This window comes from Hemicordylus capensis, chromosome 2, assembly GCF_027244095.1.
Source record: "Hemicordylus capensis ecotype Gifberg chromosome 2, rHemCap1.1.pri, whole genome shotgun sequence".
Lineage (NCBI taxonomy): Eukaryota > Metazoa > Chordata > Lepidosauria > Squamata > Cordylidae > Hemicordylus > Hemicordylus capensis.
Genome location: NC_069658.1, coordinates 110,298,198 through 110,311,477, shown reverse-complemented (window position 1 = coordinate 110,311,477; position 13,280 = coordinate 110,298,198). Strand labels below are relative to the sequence as shown.

Genomic DNA, 13,280 nt, shown 5'->3' with positions numbered 1-13,280 from the left:
AGGGAAGATCAGAAAAACACTGACCCACACCCAGGGCAGAGTTCTTTGAACAGCCCAGGAGCAAACCAGAGGGGGTGTTCACCCCAGTCTGCTCTGGGTCATCCCCCTCAAGGCTGGCCAGCTGAGAAAGTGCAAATGCCAACTTCTCCCCCACATCCCCCTACTCTTCACCTGCCTCTCAGGCATAAAGAGCCACCCCCCTCACCTGCCATAGCTGTTGGAAGCCCTGCTTCAGAATAAAAGGGACCAGTCTAGTATGGAATGGGGCAGTAATCCACCAAGGAATCCACAGCGCATTTTTGCTTGAGCGTTCACTATCCAAACATGCGCAGAGCCATTGAATAGATGCAATGAGGTTTTGTTGTTAAAAAAGAATCGACTTGTTGCATTGCAATCAGCTTTTGAAACTTCTCCAGGAACACAGGGAGGCTGTTCTCACCAGCAGCCAAGTCCAGACTTAAGCAGTGAAGCCTGGACTTGGCTGTCCATGAGACCTGCTGGGATTCATGTGGATTCTGATAGTGCTAAACCCAGCACCACAGCCCAGCTCCAAGCTGAGGTTAAGGGTGTAAACGCACCCTTAACCTCAGCGTTGGGATTGTATGTCAGCAAGAGCTGCATGTCATCTGGTCTGTGAGCGGTTGTCTGTGGGAAGGTAGGGTTGAACCCTGCCTTCCCTGTCACCTGCCTGGCCATGCTCACACAGTCATGTGAAGAGTCCCAGGTGCTTCTGTTTAGCAGGTGGGAATAGTCAACACATCACAGCAAACAAGTTGTGGCCAATACATGCAGGGATGGAGGTGTGGAAAACGAGCTGCAGGTGCACACTCATCTTACCCATCCTGGCTCTTACCTCGCCCCAACTTGGCATTAACCCCAAGTGTGTGGACTGGTGTATGCTGGGTTAGGGATATTCCAGCAAATACCAACCCCTGAAAGCAGTCTGGGGTTAACACTGTGGTGGTGCAAAGCAGGAGACAGTGAGGCAACTGGGATGGGGCAAGATTTATTTATTTTTAAAAAGTGAGGATGAGCTGCACCTGTGGTTTGTTTTCTACACACACACACACACCTTGGCCCACCTATATTGGCCACCACTAATGATGGCTCTTGAGTTTTGATCTGTGCCTGTCTTGAAAAACCTCATTCCTTATTCCATGGGCACCCTTCTTCTAGCAGTAGAGTAACCAGATCTCAAGGAAGACAGGGATGGATACTTTACCTGTGGAGGAGGATATTTTGGTAGGTACAGATTGCCATATAGGGATTGCATAATTAATTATCTTATGAAGGACATGTAGAACTGGAAAATGTGCAGAAGAGGGCAACCAAGATGATCAGGGGCCTAGAGCACCCTCCTTATGAGGCAAGGCCACAACACCTGGAGCTTTTTAGTTTAGAAAAAAGAGAACTGGAGACGTTATTGAGGTGTATAAAATTATGCATGGTGTGGAGAGAGTGGAGAGAGAGAGAAGGTTTTCTCCCTCTCTCATAAAACTAGAACCAAGGGTCGTCCCATGAAACTGATTGACAAGAAATATAGGACCAACAAAAGGAATTACTTTTTCACACAATACATAATGAACCTATGGAATTATCTGCCACAAGATGTGGTGACAGCCACCACTTGGATGGGCTTAGAAGGGCGTATATAAATTCATGGAGGACAAGTCTATCAATGGATACTAGTCTGAGGACTACAGGCCACCTCCAGCCTAAGAAGCAGTGGATTAGGAAGCTGCCGACAGTGGGGTTGCAACTCACCAGCGGTGGCCCCATTCGTGTTGATGTAGGCACATGCAGCAGTGCATGTGTGCCCTAAGCACACCCATGCCTCTGATGTCAGACGCAGGGGGCATGGCCAGACATGGGAACAAGGCCACTTAGGCCCATTTGCAAGGCGCTTCAGCCAGCGCTAGAGTTCCAGCCTGAAGCACCATGTGAATGGGGTTGAATGGCCACACTCCCCCGTCTGGCCATGCTCCCTGCTTCTGAGGTTGACGCAGGGTGCATGGCCAGATGAAGGAACGGGGCCACTCAGCCCCGTCGCCAGGCACTTCAGCCACCACTGGGGTTCCAGTCTGGCTGGAAGCGCCTCCCTCTGCCAAAAGATATCAGGCTGATCTCAGACATGGGGGCATGGATATGGGCTGCGGGGGTGGCTCCCCTGGAATGTTGGACCGGGCGCCAGTGGTGGCTGTGCCCCTGCTAAGAGGCTTGATGCCTCTCAGTACCAGTTGCAGGGGAGCAACAGCAGGAGAGAGGACATGCCCTCACCTCTTGCCTGTGGACTTCCCAGAAGCATCTGGTGTATCCCTGTGTGGAACAGGATGCCAGACTTGATAGGCTTTGGGCCTGATCCAGCAGGGCTGTTCTTATGTATGTTTTTTTTTTATCCACATGAAAATATAAAGGTTGTTCACATGACCATCATACTGGGATCTAGGAGGGCTGGCGGGGAGGCAGGATCCTTCCTAGCTCCCCACCAACACACGACTGCATGTTGCCTGCTGACACCACCGCTTGCACACTCACACCATCGGTGATGCCATGAGCAGTGCAACAATTCTCAGGGTGGGGGAAGGACACTCGGCCTCTGGATATCTCATAATACACCATGCAAGTATCGCAGTGCATTAGAGAAGTGCTAGAGGATGGGTCGCTCCTTCTCCCAGCCTCTCTCATTTACATAGCTGCCAGCAGCCCAGCTGTTCTGATTACCTGGCAATGAGGGTGGAGGGCTTGCATGCGTCTCTAACCTCACTTTTAACTCGGGTAAAAATACCCTGGGCTACCCAGAAGGGGCAGCGCCAGGATCGGGATGATTCTCGCTGCTCCACACAAAGCTCTGATAGGGCTGCTTGTGTGAATACCCTTAATATCTTAGCATGTGGAAGCTATAGCTGCTTCATTAGCCATACAAGGGTGACAAAAACGGCTGCTGCTGATGTTCTTTTATTATTTAAATTACGGAGCTGTAGCCTCATTTGCAATTGGTCATAGAATTAATCATGATTAGTACAGTTATGGTTATTTCAGTATTGCATGACAAATTAACTGATACATATGAAATGTGCTAACTTCCTGCCCCTACAGATACCAGAAATTAGACTAAAATGCTCATACCAAATGAGGGATGCACAGTGCATCCAGGGCAGTTTCATAATAATGACGAAGCTGGGACATGAGACCATTATTGTGGAAGTACCAAGGACTCTTGTGCCTCTCTCACTTAGTTTTGGTTAGATGGCTGTTTTAATTTCTGTGCTTCAGCCCTCACAATAATTTCCAGGGCTAACCACAGAGAGGGGAAAATATCACAATAAAAATCCTACATGCTGCCAGCATGCATTGCAATAATGGTAGACCTGCTGTGATACAATATACAACATGTCAGAGATGCCTGAGGAAGGGGTGAAGTTCACTGTGTATAGATCCTTCAGTGTTCCCAAGAGGTCACAGCTGTTTTGTTGGCTGACTGATATCATTTAAGTTTGCCTTCAGATATTTCTAGTGATTGGCATCTGGAACAATTGATTAAGTGCTGGAGATGAACATATTGGAAACTCTTATTGCTTTTGTGATTAAGAGCCAGTGAAATCCCCAAAGCAATAAAGTGTGGGGCCTGGATTAAAATCCAAGAGTCTTGCTAAAACTGAAGGTCATTTTGTTAGATCCCTGTCATTCAGTAGGCTGATTCTTGCATAGTTCAGCAGGTTGTCTTTTATTTCTGTTTTGCATTCTTGTATTGTCATGTTAAAATGAAATAGAAAAGTGTCTGTTGGCATTTACAGCTATTTTTGCAAATATATTTTAAAACTTCTCATCCAACCACTTCCTAACTGTATTTATTTGGCAGTAAGTCCTATTGATTTCAATGGACTGCTGCTTTAGATACATAATGATGTACTGTGAGTAAGTTGGGTTTCAGGGAATGGAATTGTAGTCATTTAAAAAAAAAAGCTTGTTGAAAAGGTATTTCTATATCATAAAAGATTATAGAGCCACTTGTCATCTGAATATATGTTTTTCTGTTTCAAGCTGTGGAAATATTATTAGCAGGTCTTAAGTCCTTTGATCATGAAAAGATTTCTCCGCATTACTTGCAGCATTTGAGCAAAGAAATCTACTTTCATGAACCATCAGTAATAACTACCAATAATAACTTCAATAAGTTGACTAGTCATCTGCCTTTAATCCTATGAATAGATTAAATAATCAATTAAATGTAAATAAATGTGCATATTACCAAAACACTATGTAGGTGTCTTTTTGATATACTGAAGAAAGTGGTGAGAAAACGTACTATCTAAATAAAGGCCAACACTCTGTCATTGGTGGTGTGAGAGAGGACCACAATATTTTCTTTTTTATTCTTTATTTTTGCAACACCTAAGAGTCAAAATAACCTCAATAACTTAAGCAATGTATCATAATGGCCATTCCCACCACTAAAATGTTGCCATAACAGAATAAAATTCCCTTACTGCCCAGAGATGCAGGTTTGGGGTGGTATAAAAATATGTTAAATAAATAAAATACAATAATAGAATTGGGCCCAGCACTTAATCAGCTAAGGCTGCAATCCTATGCACATTTAATAGGGACAATGGGACTTTGACCTTAAGGAGACTTCTGAGTCAACACGTAGAGGGGGTTGTGGTACACTGCTTCAGTTGATTCATTTACCAATTCAACTGTATACAACTTGAAACCCTAAATATTAACCCTTTATTGGACACTAACTTGTTCAAACCACCTGCAACCTGAGTCTGAAATGGAAGGCTCCCAGATAGAGTAAATTCTTTTGGTCTATGGCAACCTCATTCTTTATGGCTGTTTAGTCACTGAAGTGGCAAACCTGCAGTGCTTTTGCACTTGGCTTCTTCTGTAGACAGATAGAAATGGTATTTTAATTTTGATCTGAAAAAGATTGACAGAGGACTAATTTGAGAATAATATACCCATAAAAATGAATTACAACATTATTACTAGTTTGTAAGAGGAAAGGTGGCAATTCTGCATTTAAAAAAAGTTTCTTCAAATTATAGACTACTTGCTCTGCTAAGAGGAAAAATTGATTTTTTAAAAGCTTTAATTTGGGCACAGTTTGAAAGTGTAGGCTCTCATCTCTTAATTGTGAGCAAGGTATCATTGTCCGTCACCTCTACATAATTTCTTTTTATATGCTTTTGGAATGCACGAATATAAAACCTCATACAGATGAGATGTGTATGTTGCAATGTTTCTGATGGACAGTACCTGTGTTGGTAAGCACCTCTCTGATGAAGTACTAAACAATGACAGCATAATTTCTCCCAAATATTTACCACAATTACTGTCATTTTAAATATATACAATCTGGGCTTCAATTTGCAAAGATTCTCTTCTTTTAGAGGCTGCAGCATAAACATCTCCAGGGCAAAACAAAAACAGCAGTGAGCAATTATTTATTGAGCTTGCTTTAAAAAATATTATTGCACAACATTCTGGCCCTTGTGTTCAAAGAAGAAACAGGAAGGGGTCTGAGAGACTGCACTGGGAAATACAAATTTGCAAAAGGTTGATTCAACTCTTGGTAAATTAAAGAGGATGACTACTGTCACCCTAAAGACTGATCTGTTTCACCTCAAACAGGCAAAAACATTATTTAAAAGCAAGTAGTGTCAAACAGTTATTTAAGAAGAATTATTTCTTCTCTCCAACAATACGAAGAGAAAAAATACAGTCACTTTTCTGTTAGATGCAGCCACTTGCTTGCTATGTGTATGTTCTCAACACACCACTCTCCTTTAAGGATGCTAAATAGGGAAGAGTTCCTCATATGCCATTTCATTGATTGATTGATTGATTGATTGTTGAATTTATATACCGCCTTTCATTAAAATAATCCCAAAGTGGTTTACAGTATAATTAAAACAATGTTCAATTAAAATACACAATTAAAAGTATAAATATTAAAATTAAAAGTTCCCTTCAAAATAAATGGAATATGGCACAGGTTGCACAAGTATGCTTATGGTTACACAGCACTAGTCTGGAACACAAGCCTCAGACTTAGAGCAGATAGCTAGTGAAACACCTTTGCACCAGTGCAATGTCCTTTTGCAAGCGCTGCATTAGGATGACAGCCATTTTCTTCTAAACTAACTGATACAGGTCCATGGACACACATAAGTTTGGTTCTCTTCCTACAAATGTGAATTTAAATCTTGCTCCCATTTTAATTATAGCTGTATTCCACAGGCTGATCAAAATTTCATTGAGATCTAGCAATATGACTTTATATGACCAAGGCCGTCCTGAGGGGGGTACGGGTCTGGGGGCGAATCAGCATGTGCGTGGTCTCCTTAACATTTCATATCATTACAGACTCATACTGATTGATGACATACAGTGTAAATAGTGTGAGTGAGGTTTGGGGGCATGTCCAACCAGCTTGGACATATAGTGCATTTCTAAAGAGAGAAGAAATAAACATAAAAGCACAACACATGAGTTCTCACTCAGACCTTCCTAACTTGAGCATAGTGCATTTATAAATATACTAGCCAGCCAACCCCGCACAGACCATCTGTGCGGCGCTTTGGGGCTGGCTGTTTCCCCCTCCCTCTTCCTCCTGCCCTGGTCTCTCCTCTCTTCTCCTTCCCTCCAGCCCTCACTCTCCAGCCCTCCTCCCCTCCCGTTCCTCCCCACACACAGAGCCGTGGCGGGCAGCCAAGAAGGGCCCCACTGCCGCTGTTTATACTCCCTCCTGTTTGCCCGCCACCACCTTTCCATCCGCCCACTGCCCGCCGCCGCCTTTCTTTCCCCCCGCCCGCTGCCACCTTTCTCTCCCCCGCCCGCTGCTGGCTGCCTTTCTCTCACCCCACCCGCTGCCCACCACCTCCTTTCTCTCCCCCACCCCCGCCTTTCTCTCCCCTGCCTTTCTCTCCCCCGCCCTGCCCCACCTTTCTCTCCACCGCCTTTCTCTCCCCCGCCCGCAGCTCGCCACCTTCTTTCTCTCCCCCACCCGCTGCGCCGCCGCCTTTCTCTCTCCCCGCCGCCGCCTTTCTCTCCCCCCGCCACTGCCTTTCTCTCCCCCGCCGCCTTTCTCTCTCCCGCATGCTGCCTGCTGCCGCCTTTCTCTCCCCCGCACGCCTTTCTCTCTCCTGCCTTTCTCTCCCCCCACCCAAAGCTCGCCCCGCCTGATGCCCACCGCCACCTTTCTCTCCCCCGCACCGCCTTTCTCTCCACCGCCTTTCTCTCCCCCGCCCACAGCTCGCCACCTTCTTTCTCTCCCCCACCCGCCGCCGCCTTTCTCTCCCCTGCCGCTGCCTTTCTCTCCCCCCCGCCGCTGCCTTTCTCTCTCCCGCCTGCTGCCTGCCGCCGCCTTTCTCTCCCTGCCTGCTGCCGCCTTTCTCTCCCCCCGTCCACCTTTCTCTCCCCTGCCTTTCTCTCCCCCCACCCACAGCTCGCCCCGCCCGCTGCTCACCGCCACCTTTCTCTCCCCCGCCCCGCCTTTCTCTCCACCGCCTTTCTCTCCCCCGCCCGCAGCTCGCCACCTTCTTTCTCTCCCCCACCCGCTGCCCGCCGCTGCCTTTCTCTCCCCCCACCGCTGCCTTTCTCTCCCCCCATCGCCGCCTTTCTCTCCCCCGCCGCCTTTCTCTCCCCGCCTGCTGCCTGCTGCCGCCTTTCTCTCCCCCGCACGCCTTTCTCTCCCCTGCCTTTCTCTCCCCCCACCCAAAGCTCGCCCCGCCTGCTGCCCACCGCCACCTTTCTCTCCCCCGCCCCGCCTTTCTCTCCACCGCCTTTCTCTCCCCCTGCCCACAGCTCACCACCTTCTTTCTCTCCCCCACCTGCTGCCCGCCGCCGCCTTTCTCTCCCCCGCCGCCACCTTTCTCTCCCCCCGCCGCCGCCTTTCTCTCTCCCACCTGCTGCCTGCCACCGCCTTTCTCTCCCTGCCTGCTGCCGCCTTTCTCTCCCCCCGCCCGCCTTTCTCTCCCCTGCCTTTCTCTCCCCTGCCCACCGCCACCTTTCTCTCCCCCGCCCCGCCTCGCCTTTCTCTCCACCGCTTTTCTCTCCCCCTGCCCGCAGCTCACCACCTTCTTTCTCTCCCCCACCCGCTGCCCGCCACCGCCTTTCTCTCCCCCCGCTGCCGCTTTCTCTCCCCCCGCCGCCACCTTTCTCTCTCCCACCTGCTGCCTGCTGCCGCCTTTCTCTCCCCCCGCCCACTGCCCGCCGCCTTCTTTCTCTCCCCTGCCCACTGCCCGCCGCCATCTTTCTCTTCCCCCGCCCTGCCGCCTTTCTCTCCCCCCGCCCTGCTGCCTCTCTCCCCCGCCTGCTGCCCGCTGCCGCCTTTCTCTTCCCCCGCCCCCCGCCGCCTTTCTCTCCCCTGCCCACCGCCACCTTTCTCTCCCCCGCCCACTGCCTGCCGCCGTCTTTCTCTCCCCTGCCCGCTGCCGTCTCTCTCTCCCCTGCCCGCTGCCGCCTTTCTCTTCCCCCGCCCCCGCCACCCTTCTCTCCCCCGCCTGCTGCCCGCTGCCACCTTTCTCTCCCACACCCTCTGCCCGCCACCGCCTTTCTCTTCCACTGCCCCCCGCCGCCTTTCTCTCCCATGCCTGCTTCCCACTGCCGCATTTCTCTCCCCCGCCCACTGCCCGCTGCCGCCTTTCTCTCCCCCGCCCGCTACCTGCCGCCGCCTTTCTCTGCCCGCTGCCTTTCTCTCCCCCCTCCTCCACCCGCCGGACGGTGGACACTGCAGGCACTTTCTTCCCCCTCTCCTCCTCAGTCCTCACTTCGGAACTCTCGCAGCCTGTCCTGAGAGTTCCGCCGCCAAATCCTGGGCACGCATGTCCCACTCACCCCCTCTGGCGCCAGGCCAGGGCCAGTCCTTCCCACTGCCTCCTGCCTCCCAGCCCAGGCTCCAGCTGAGATGGCCCCTCCTCACAATGGCCCCGGCCAACGCCATCCAATCAGGCGCCTCCGCCGGCCAAACAGAGCTCAGCCAATCAGGCACCTCTGCCGGCCAAACAGAGCTGAGCCGATCAGGTGCCTCCGCATTGCATTGCCACATCTCCACGCTGGCTGGCTAAGAGAATTAATTATAAAGATATATTATATATTGTTTGTTCCAGAAGTTTTTTATATTTTCTGCCATGACACAAGCCACTTATAGGGCTTATTTGAAGTTTTTTTAAAAAACAAACAACCCCCCCCCAACAAATTCCCCAATCCATTTAAAATTAAATATTCAGAGTATCTCCAATCTGCCCTACATCTGTGGCCGATATCAAAGCCCTATGGCCAGCCTATCCCTAAATTTTCAAGTGGGGTTGGGAATAACCATGATTTCCTTTCCATTAATAAGTCTGAGGAATCCGACAGTCAGCAGTCAAAAGGCTGGGCAGGGCAATGCAGGGCATGGCAGAGGGTCTGCACAGAGCTGTGGTGGGCCAGGGCAGCCAGCGCTGGGCACTTTGCCTCCTTCCTTCCAGCACTGGAGAATTTCAGGATTGAGCAAGGCCAGCACGAGAGGCCTCTCTGGAAGCCTCACCCACCCACCGGACAGCTGAGAGATGGAGAGGGAAGGAGCTGTAGCAGCTAGCCTGGAGGGAGCCTTTCGATCTCAGACAAGGCTGCGCTGCACGCCCCACGCCCCCCCCCCCAAAAGTCAGCTCTCAGCTGGGCTGCATGGAGAAATATAAATTGCTGGGGCTGGAAGAAAGAGAGAGCAGGGCAGACTGCAGTGTGCCCAGAGTGGGGCCTGTGCCAGCACGGGGCTGGGAGTGATCAGTGATCACCGCAGTTGCCCCGCCCTAAGGATGGCCCTGTATATTACAGAATAATATGTAGATTGAAGCAGCTGTTCAAATTGTATTGGTGGATCTATGTCATAATATTTCAAGAGAATTTATTTACAGATCTCCTGATCTGTAGGCACTGAAGTCTGAAATACATTTTCTCAAGTCCCAGTTTCACAATTGCTTCTTTATAAGATATGAATTCCAGGCTGCACTCTCACAATCATGGTGATTTTGGTTAAAGAGTTAATCAGGATTGCTGAGTCATGTGGAGCTGATTCCCCAGATTACCACATATAACCAGGATAGATAACCAGGAACTGAGCAAGCAGCTCAAGACATTTTGCTGCCTGAAGCAGAGCACTTTCCCTCCCCCTTTCTTTCCTCCTATTAAAATCACACCCTCATTTCCTCCCTTCTTTCAAATCTTTCCTCATTCTGTCATTTTCCCATTAAATAAATAGTCCCTTTCTTTAATTTTTATTTTATTATTTATTTATTTATTTATCAACACATTTTTATACCGCCCCAAACTAACATCTCTGGGCGGTTTATAACAATATAAAAACAAAGTAAAACATTAGTTAAAACAAAAATGAAAATTTAAAACATTACAACAATTTAAAATTTTTTAAAGAATAATTTAAAACAGCATTAAAACTATTAAAACAATTTTAATTAATCCTTTATGTGCTGGTGGGAGCAAAATGAAATTAAGGATTTCCATTTGCTTCTCGCTTTACAAATATGAGGATTCTAAGTAAGTTCACTTGCAAGTAAGTAAGCTAGCATGACAGATGTCTCCAGATCCTCAGGCCTGCTTCATCCTGCTCCACGGTAGAACCTCCCATGTGTGAAAGAAACTACTTCCACTAAGATGCCATATATGTAGGGGCGTAACGAGGCTGGAGTGAGCCCAGAGACAAAATTTTAAAATGGGCCCCTCGCTGATACACACACATTCACTTCACATGTGACTTGCCTCTGGGGGGCCCCTCGAGGCGTGGGGGGCCCCAGGCAGCCGCCTCCCCTTGCCTAATGGTAGTTACGCCCCTGCATATATGGGAAGCTGGGTCATCAAGAAGAAGGGGTGTGCTCTGAGTATATGCAGATGGCAACTCGTACCTAGTGATGAAACAGCAAGATTTTCAGTTAGTTAAGAAGCATGCATTTATTATAGCACTACATAAATGTATGATACTTGAGGGGACTGTAAGATTTGAGGATGTGCATTTTACAAAACAAAACAATTGAAACAGTCTAAAATGAAATCAAATGTCAAGCCAAGTCCAGAAATCTGTTTTCATAGTTTTTGTATTACTGCTTCTCTTAAAGGCTGGCACCTTTTCCTTTTTTTAATGACTGTGCCATTTTCAAAGTGAAAGCTCTTATCTGCCTAATTCACATTTGAGCACTGAATGGCATCCTCCACTGTATGAGGGATTTGAAAATGTGCCTGTCATAAAAGTGAATGCTTTTTGCTGTCCCTTTCAGCTGCACTGTTCTCCAGCACTCACTCAAGTCGAAGTGGAACTGCTGCAGGGCCTGGGCCTCCGTCACATGCTGTGAGCCACATGTCACCAGGGCACAATGTACATGGCAACCCTCACAACCCGATAGCCCCTGTCACAGCAGGCGACTCAGGAACTGAGAGGTAAGGCGGCCAGTGGACCATTTTCCTGTCCTATCCCACCTCATCAGAATAAGTAGGAGATCTTATGGTACAGTGGGGAAATGACTGGACTAGCAAGCCAGAGATTGCCAGTTTGAATCCCCCCTTGGTATGCTTCCTAGACTATGAGAAACACTTATATCAAGCAATAGTGATATAGGAAGATGCTGAAAGACATCATCTCATACTGCGCAAGAGATGGCAATGGTAAACCCTCCCAGTATTCTACCAAAGACAACCACAGGGCTCTGTGGTCGCCAGGAGTCGACACTGACTCGACAGCACACTTAGGGTTATTATCCCAGGATTTCAAAGTCACAAAACTGTTTTCTCTGTGATGTCTGAAATCAAAGAGCTACATTACACTCTATGGAAACATGGAAACATGAAATGTGGAAGTAAAAAGCATCTGTTATGTTATGTAGAGCTGTAATGTTCTAGAAATAGGGAGAAGTCTTTAAAATAAAGGGCATCCCTTGAATTAATGGGCATATCATCATCAGTTGAGCTTATTGTTTTAGCCACAGGCCATTACAAACAAGTCAAAACTTACAAGAACCGCTACTAGCAAGCATAAGCTCTCAATCTGCAATTGGAATCTAGCAAGCATAAGCTCTCTTCTCAGGTACAACGTTTCATTTATACATAGATAGTCATCTAGTCCTGGGCTATATTGAAGCAGATTATATCAGGGGGCTACCTTTACATGCCTAAGAGCAGCAAAATCATTCTGCAAAAACACATAATTAGTATGGAGTTTAAATTCCTTTTTAATTAAATGTTGGTTAAAATAAGGCTCTTGAGTAGCCAAATTTCTGAAGCAAATATAGGGTGTTTTGAGACCAAGGTTTCTTCTTCTGTGGAGAACTGATAGCAGGTGGTTCCATATAACATAGCTAAACGATTATCTGGCATGGCCAAAAGTTTTAACCAGTAATTAAAACTCTGCTGGTATATTTCCATGGCCAAGTGTTAAGTGTCAGTTCCCCACTGTAAATACATGGCGGGGGTAAATCTGGGAACTTCCAGTATAGTTCTTAGGATTCTGTTCTGAATGGAATCTTGCCCATCAGTATTTTGAAGGGCTTAGATCTCTGAGCAAAATTATATTTGAGGTTGAATTCTTTAATTTGTCAAATTCAACATGGAATGAATTTGCCGACCCCCTGCAGTATGCCAACATTTAAGGAGACCGCACATAGACTGTTTTACAGCTTTGATATAGGAGTAGCAAACAATGTACCAAGATAACGGATAACGATACAAGGAATACCTTCTCAATCTCATTATAACCAGTATGCTGTTTATGATGTTTTTGGGAAGCACCTGAAAACGTGCAACTCTGGTCTTTTCATAAGTGATTGTCAGTTTCTTTTGACAGAATACTGCTGATAGGCCTAATGGGTTTATGATAATCCTAGCTAGCCAATGTCCTAGCTAGCCAAAGTTTGCATATTATCTAGCTGTAATGTGATGGCATGTATCACCCCAAGGCAGTTCACTTACATAATTTCTGAAAGTAACACCACTCACCATTCATTTTTATTACATCTATATCCTTCTTTTTAGCCAAGATTGACTCTCAGAGTGCCTCCTAATTAAAGGCCATCACAAGGTATAATGTAAGTAAATGAGTATAAATAATATAAAGTGAATTGTGGGGAGAGGGCAATGGGCACTGTTCATTATTCCATTCAGCTTCATAGTCTTTCTTATGGGCTGAGAACCATACTTGATGACAGAGATGTCTGTCCATCTCTTTAAGGTTTTTGCAAAAACCCACCTGGCAGGGAGGCAGAATCTTGACTGGGACCATGATGCCAGTG

General features: G+C 47.3%; 1 protein-coding gene across 3 annotated transcripts in view; it reads left to right on the top strand.

Moving 5' to 3' along the window:
* The window catches only part of GLIS3 (GLIS family zinc finger 3), a 274,079-nt gene that overhangs the window by 215,750 nt on the left and 45,049 nt on the right, over window positions 1–13,280 (top strand). For all 3 annotated transcript variants that reach the window (XM_053300408.1, XM_053300409.1, XM_053300407.1), the window contains exon 9: window positions 11,277–11,436. In XM_053300408.1, the coding sequence (XP_053156383.1) occupies window positions 11,277–11,436 (160 nt within the window). The remainder of the gene's footprint in view (window positions 1–11,276; window positions 11,437–13,280) is intronic.